This window comes from Wasmannia auropunctata, unplaced genomic scaffold, assembly GCF_000956235.1.
Source record: "Wasmannia auropunctata unplaced genomic scaffold, wasmannia.A_1.0 LD336031.1, whole genome shotgun sequence".
Classification (NCBI taxonomy): domain Eukaryota; kingdom Metazoa; phylum Arthropoda; class Insecta; order Hymenoptera; family Formicidae; genus Wasmannia; species Wasmannia auropunctata.
The window spans coordinates 698,184-706,529 of NW_012026859.1; the positions used below are offsets into that span (position 1 = coordinate 698,184).

Sequence of the window (8,346 nt, forward strand, 5' to 3'; positions counted from 1 at the left end):
TTTCAAAATGTATCATCGGAGTAACATAGTTGAAATATTTAGAACGATACTTCCACGAAACCGAAATAAGTGTTTCTAACAAAATTCTGAAAGTATCATTATATTTAAGGTTTTAATCTACTCATCGCGGCACTTATAACATCTGTGATATTCCGCAATTAGTAAATATTTGTGATTGAAACTAAAAATAATAAATTAATAGATTTTCAATTATCAACATTTGAGATATAAATGACTTACAGGAATCAGCGCAGTAGTTATTACGTAGTAATTTTTTAACAAATTAATTAACAATTAATTAGTTATCATTGTATATGAATTTAGACATTTTGGCACAAACTTTTGGCCATCTTCACTATTACATAAGTAAAACAGCGAACGTTCAATTTCTATCCACATCACAATATCTAGTGAAACAGCATCGCAGTAAAAGGACTGGGTAAGGTCTGTAGAAAACACGTGCCACCTTAATTAAAAAACTGATTAGAGGAAAAAACTTACCTCATTAATTAAAAAATTATCTTATCATAGGCTTTTTAAATTATTAATGTTTATTACTGCAGTAAAAGGACTGGATGAGGTAATCTGCAGATAAAGTGCTTGTTCAATTAAAAAATTAATCAAAGGCAAAAAACGTGCTTCTTAATTAGAAAATTAATCTATAATAATAATAGGTTACTTTTTTAATTAAAAGAATTATGCCCAATTTGGGTCTGGAGTGAATAATCATGAGTCATATATCAATCGATATAAGAGGATACTCCCGAAGTACTACAATAGGTTTTAATTGTTAAATTGAAGTCTGGCAAATGTAAGGATCTTATTCCTTTCGTTTTCGTCTTCGGAGTTCTCTAACGCTATGAAATATTGTTGGCCGCGACACACACACACACACACACACACACACACACACACACACACACACACACATCTCCAGCCAGATTCGCGTTATATGTCGTCTGCGACAATAGATATGCTTGCCTAGCTGTCACACACAGCGTACACATGTACACGTATGCGCACGCGTGTCGTTGCATTTACAGGAATAAGCTCTAGCTGCCGCTCTCCAAAGCTTTGACGAAAATGGGCCAAGGTCAGCTCTGCACTTTTTGTACGCTTTCGTAGCTTCTTCAGTTTAGGACGGAGACACCGTGGAAGCTCGAGCACACGCGTTCTTATACTGTGAAGCGGCTCGCACGATATCCATATATGTATGTGTTTTATAAATTTCATATATTCCTCTAATTAACCGGCACGAGCGATAAGAAATTTTTCCAGCAGTAATAATTTCAAATATTTTCTACTTTCTTTCTGTTCTAAAGGATTCTACTGCACATCATTTCCATTAACTAGCTAACTCAATTAGCTAGATTTCATTATCATTAAATTTTTATTTCTCTCTTTTTTATGTATGTAATATTTATGCATTGTTCTCGTACATACAATACTTTGTACGACACTCGTTTGTGATATTCATACAATGAAGTTATTATTATTAATATATATAATAAAGTTATTATTATTGTTATTATCGAAAAATTTAATATATCACTTCATAAATAATAATTCTTTAAGTTACGTTGAAGCGCATCTTACGGGACCTGTACTTTATAGGGCTTTGTTCCACGGAGTCAACTTCCGCAGTGCATCGCGCGCCTAAGCTGCGGAGACGTAATGGATGACCGCGCTCGGATCTTCGCCGGAAGCGCTCTACGAGCGAAACACCGCGCGAATGTTGCCGTCGACGTTGATTCTCGCGCGAATCAATCTATTACATACGCAACGGTATACGTATATACGCATCGAACATTTATTATGCACGAACTGACGAGATATTGCGTTAGGCACTCCCGACGGTCGATGCGACGTCCGGGAACCGCCGGCGAAGGTTCATTAACGCGAACCCCGCGCCTAACGAAATCGATGTAGACCCGACCGCGATCTCACGATCTAAAATGGTAACGATGGGAATTAACAGCCCATCTCCGGCAAGGCGGCGCCTCCGCCGGCTTCGCTCGCACCGTGTGTACGTGCAAATTAGCGCACGTACACGTATGTACGTTCGCATTGTTACCGGCGACAATGCAGGCCGCGCAAGGGTACGCTACTACTCGAGCGCGAGCGCTGCTCTATATAGGGACTAATTAGACTTTAGATCCTCGATCGTCTCAGAATGCTAAATCACCTACTAACTAAGATAGTTGCGTTTAAAAACGTTGACTTCTTCCACATTAAATAATCAGCAAATCATAAATATCTTTGCTATAAGAACAGTACATTTAAGAAGCAGTACTGATAAATCAATATAGATGGTTTTTTCTCTGCCATATTATTATACTTTAAAAAATCGCAAGAATTTAAATATTTATTAATAGTTTTATGTTTTTCACTATTTGAAATTTAAACTTACAGGTTTTCGCTATTTAAAATTTAAAATTACTAAAAACAGAGCTATTTAATTTTTATATGCAACTGTTTAGACTTTAGAATTATATTAAATAGCAACGAAAAAAATTAACATTTAATGCATCTATCATATGTGATTGAAAACTAAAATTTCATTTCCTTAAATCAACATGATTTACTTTTCTATTTCCCAGAATTTATTTTTCTGTCAAAAATCTTTACCGAAAAAATACTGCGGATTAAAAGAACAACAATTACGGAAATTTGCGCGCGCGCATACATACCTGTTACACGCTGAACTTGTACGGAGAAGATCAACAGAACCACCGTAATCAGCCAGGAATGCGGCGGTGGAAAGGTAGACGTCCTCCTGCGCGGCGACATTTTTGGCTTCCTCTGCTTCCGGTGCGCGTCAGTCACGTTGTAGCCTCGTACATCCCTGAAATTATTCACGGTGAGTCGACGACTGGCGGAGCCTGGCCTGCAATGCCTGCCTGCCTGCCTGCAGGCGCAGAACCGTGACGATGCATCCTCGCAGGTTGCACTAATTGTAAAGTGCATCCTACGTAGGTAGCCACGCGCGTCTTATGTAAAAGGCGCGCGCGCGCGCGCTGCGCGCTCTTTGCACGCGCTCCGCGATCAAGGGAGGAACAATTGCGTTCCGATATACGGCATATACGGGGAAGGGAAAGGTTTATTTACCTCTTCCCTGCATGCGCGCGAGAGATTAAGCCTTACGCCGCGCGGTCTTTGCGGAAAAACAACTCGCGCGCGCGTACGCGTGTTGCAATCACGAGACCCATACGAGATTCAGAGTCCCGCGCCGCCGCCGGTGTACTGCGAGTTTCGAAATTGCATTGCACACTGTTTCATTATATCGGAAGAAATTCATTATATTCAATTATGATTCTCTCATGATTATACGATCCTATACGAGGATTTTCTCTTGTGCGCATAGATGAAAGATAATACGTGGAAATACGGACTCTTTTACCACCATTTAATAAAATACAATATCACCCTATAAGGTACACAGACTCACTTTTATCGTGTTACATTTTCTGGTGGCAGATTTTTTAAATTAGTTTAGACTCTCTCCTTTTGTGTGAACGAGATTCGATTCGATCAAGTTGATGGAATCAATATCCTTTAAAAAAATATAATTTTAGTCTTGCAAAAAGATTAATATAGATAATTTATCAAAGTTATTCATCTCATCGCAAATTATATTTTTACATATTTAAATTTACTAGCTCTTAATAATAATATTTTTGATAAACTTACGAATTAAAAATCATCTGACTCATTTTGAAATAGAGAAATTGAGAAATTGAGAGTTCGGCTTATATTTTATCATAATTCAGCACTATAATAAGTCAGTACTATAATTATCCAATATTCATTAACTTTTTTATGACGTAAGTTTTGTAATGATTATAAATTAGTTCCTTAGGGTCTATAATAATGCAACATTGTAGCTCGATGTATCTTGCGAAATATCAGAAATAATGCTTCTAAAATAATATATCAATTTCATAGTACTCAATTCGACACTGTCGACTGCCATAAAGAAGCTTGCGTGCACACACACAAAATGCAAAAAACACAGCGACAAATCGACGTGAAGATCTATGCCGAGGTTCTTGCATACTGCGATTTCACTTTCAACGGAACAAGCGACCGTAACTCGAACAAATTGGCGTTACACGATTCGTGCTTGTCAATCAATTTTATATTTACTAAAGAATACTCTCCGGTAGATCGTTCCGCCTGTATTTTCGGACAGGCAAAAAAGAGATGCGATCCATATTAAATTGTGATCGCTCTTGAAACGTTCACGCGGAATTCAGGATGGAGAAACTTCCGATTTGCGATTTTAAACGTTTCTCTTCATTGCGCTTGCACATCCCATTTATTCTATCCGTCTTTGTTAGGGTAAAAGGTGAAACTTTCGCGCTCCGTTTCGTGTGCATCGTGTTTCGCGAGCGAATCTCATTTCTCTCGGCTGAATACAGGTCGCATGTGCGTGCCACGCATTATCGATTATACGTACGATACGCTTCCGAAACCTCAAAACAAATTTGCAAAATTGGTCCATCTTTTTTAAAGAGGCACATAATAAAAGTGACAACAAGTAAAAAAAATGCCATAAAACTTTGTTTTATTAAGTACTTATCAAACATTTTTATCAAATATTCAGTAAATTATATGCTACGAATTAAAATCATAGATCTTTAAAACTTATCATTCTCTTTGAAAATTTTCCATTGTTCAACTACTCACGATAATGAAATCGTACATCGAAATAAATAAAAATTATACGTATTGTATTTTGATATTTTGTTTTTAATGGCAGACGCATTTATATAAATTGAAGGAAAAAATATATAATTTTTGTTTTATAAGAATTGAGAAGTTTATCCTTTAATTGAATAGAATAAATAAGAAAAATTAATGCCGACGATGGATAAAATATGTAATATGATATAGTGAATATAATATGATATAAAATATACTATAAAAGATAAAGTTTCGAAACAGACTTCTTATAAATCAAATTAAATCAATCCTTTGAATAAAGGAAAATATGCCACATCTTTATCTCATCCCCGAGAATATGTTTCTTCCATCTACGTAAGAAGAAGGTAAATAAGTAAGTGAGAGTGCGCGATGGGACATTCATCCGTTATTCTTTTTACAAGGAAAGTACGACTTCGCGGCGTCTTTTACGAGGATTCAATGGGCAGAACTTTCGCCCGCGATTAACAACGAAGATTTCGCGTTTCGCGAATAACTTGTATATCTGCTACGAATTGAAAATGATCCCGCCACATTTGTCTTCGCGAGGAAACGTCGGACGGCGATGGAGACCGTCCGTCTAATGCGGCCCATTTTGTAAATGACCCACTGCTCCGGGAAAGAGAAATAGCGCTTATCGACCCGCCGCCGTCGCCGCTGCCGCGCCGGTCGCAAATAATAAAAATCAGCTGTTTGGGGCATGGATGGCTGATATAGGAGACTGCAGCTGCGCTGCGTAAGTGTCCGGATGCGAATGACGGTTCAAGTGCACTAGCTCTCTGCGGGGCCATTCGAATGATCGGCGCGAAAAGCGCGAGCATGCTAAAGGGGCCCTTATGCTCTCTCGAGCACGTTTCCTCCGAGCTTCTTACGACCGGCGCGCGATATACTTATATACCGATATACACTCCGGTATATGATATACACCAGAGTGCACACTTCCTATACATATGTGTAATAGCAGAAATGTGCCGGGAAAACTTTCGCTATTACGTGTTCCGCGTTCCGCGAGCGAACGGTGGCTCTGTCACGCTCCGTCGAAGTTTTCAGGCGTCATCGAACCGATAGAAAAATATATAGACGGTACTGCCCGTTTATTGCACGGCAGCCCTGTCTTTGCACTTTGATCATACGTGAGCAAATCTTTATTGACTCTGGGGGAAAAGAAAGGAAACGAGCGATTATCGAGATGACAACGTATAACCGGGAGACAAACGGCATTGACCAGAATAGGAGACGTGCGTGATACGATAATTTGTATGCACTTGCACGCAAATGTCTATTTGCTAAAGGACTATTTGAAGATTATAGAAAATACACTCGCGTTTACCTTCACTTTCCAAAATTTATGATAAAGCTGAAGTAACCCTTTGAGGGTATATAGGTTTAAATTTTAATTGATCGATTTTTTCCCTAAAATTAAATCGAAAATTTTTCATGACACGACATTAAATAATTTGATCCATTTTTTTAAATAAAATTTCAAAAAAAATTATTTCCAAAGAATTTTTCAAGTATTTTGTCAAACGTACTTCTACCTGGAAATAATTTAATATTCAAATTCAAAAGGTACAATAATTTTACAAGATGGCTCAATCAATATCGAAAAAAAGAATCGCGAGGTACGATTTTCTTCTGCAACCCCGATTTCCAAACCGGGCGATATCAGGTTGGTCGCGATATCGTTTTTCGCCAGTAACAAAATGGCAAAACTCTCGCTCTAGTTCGTGCTTCACGAGTGAGCGAGAGATTTGTCGCGGTCGACTGGCGAGCGTACACACTGTCGATGCACAGACGGTCGGTGGCGAGCCGATTGTCGCGTCGACGCCGACGAAGAGAATCGACTCCCGCGCGAATTTATACACTATCGCTATCTGTCACGTCTCCCCGTCACGGCCCGGCCCTTCGATCGCGCCGCGCGAAAGGCCAAAAATCGTGAAAATCCAATCACCCGAGATTGGCTGGACGTGCCGCACGATTCTTCACTGACCTTGCTCAATCGCTGACGGAAGCTCCGGCGGCAACTCTCCGAAAAACCGTTTCTGTCGGTCGCACCGGAAACCCAAGGTCTTCGCGTACACTCCGAGGACACTCCGAGTACGCGGCACTCTCGTAACCCGTTCCTGAGAGATAGTGGAAGCGAGCGTACGACACCGGTCGTCTGTCAAATGAAATCTCCTCCGGGATTCCTCCGAGTGTACCCTTCTTTCTCTTTTTCCCTCTCTTTCTCTCTTTCGCCTGTCCACCACGGTGGGCACGCGGCGCGTGAAACTTTCGCCCAGTTTCGCGTTTCACGTTTCACGAGTGACTGGCATTGGCCGCGGCGCTTGGATGTTGATCGCTCGTGTTCGCCACTTTCGGTACACGCACCTGCGTTCTCCCCTGCGACGAGGGGGGAGACTCCTGCATGCGACCTGAAACACGCCCGTTCCCCGTTACCGTCCCCGTCCCCGTCCTCGTCTCCGTGCCCGTGCCCGCGGCTGAAATCGATTTCAGGTGATCCGATCCGCGCCGCGCTGCTACGAGAGTCTCGAACTCGTGCGAGGAAGGAATGGCTAAATGTCCGCTGCACGTACACAGCTATAGCCGTGTACCTACTCTCTTAGTTTATAACCCCCCTTTCTCGAGCCGGAGCACGGACGTCCTTTCGCTTTCAGCACGGCCACTGACCACCGTTGCCCCGCTTGCCGTATAGCACCGCGAAGGAACCTTACTTCCTTCACTTCGGGGGACCCCCCTTCGCGGTGCACCGCTCTCCGATGAACCGCGTCGTAATAGCTGGCGGTCTGACTTTAGATCCTCAGGGGCGTTCCGGAGGGTCGAAGGTGCGTTGCATTATTATGGCATTTGTGTCAAGTTCATGGACCTTTCGCTCATCTAAAGGCACTAATCCTGATGCAGTTATCTTGAAGAAATAAGAAATTGCTTGATGGAAATTTATATGTGTCATTTCGTTGCTGAAGTAGTGAATGCGATCATCAGAGCAGGATTTTTTACGCTGTATGCAGAACAGGATAGCAATTAATTATTATGACTCTCATAACTTTGTTCTCAACAGCGATGACTGTTAATTATAACGCAACGATTCATAAGGTGACTTTTTTTACGGCACATTCTTTATTCTTACATTTTTTTCTATTGTAGCCTTTAAAAGTGCATCTAATTGACCGCTTTATACTTTCAATTGGATGTAGAGCGATGTGAGAAGTATCTAGTGAAGTATGAGAAGATCAATCAGCTAGCACAACAAGCGCAATATAGCGCAATCGCCGAGTCCAGATAATAACACAGAGATTTCACCGTGACAGACCTATAGAATTTATCTGCTCGCATAATGAGCTTTTTCGCAAGTGACGGGCAAGAACCGTTTCACCACATTGACATTTGCATAACATTATCGAGCGTGCCAAAAGACAAGAAAGTCTTTTGGCGGCACTTTCGTTCGGTTCACCTCTAATTTCCGTCTGTCATACTACGAAATTAATGATAATCGATATCGAGGGGATTATAAACGCGAGCCAGCTTGCGATCCATCAAAAGATCCTTTCCCATTCACACTTGCACTCGGTTAAATGCGAATTTCGCCGAGTGTTTTCGTTCCTTTTATTATGTTTCTGGACCGTTACGCTGCACAACTTGTTT

At 40.9% G+C, this 8,346-nt stretch overlaps 1 protein-coding gene across 1 annotated transcript in view; it reads right to left on the reverse strand.

Annotated features, from left to right (window-relative positions):
• LOC105452489 (cadherin-89D) overlaps positions 1–3,486 on the reverse strand; it is a 20,704-nt gene extending 17,218 nt beyond the window's left edge. The window contains exon 1 of the mRNA XM_011693618.1: positions 2,691–3,486. Within this exon, the coding sequence (XP_011691920.1) occupies positions 2,691–2,967 (277 nt within the window). The 5' untranslated portion in view covers positions 2,968–3,486. The remainder of the gene's footprint in view (positions 1–2,690) is intronic.
• Positions 3,487–8,346: the final 4,860 nt, after the last annotated feature.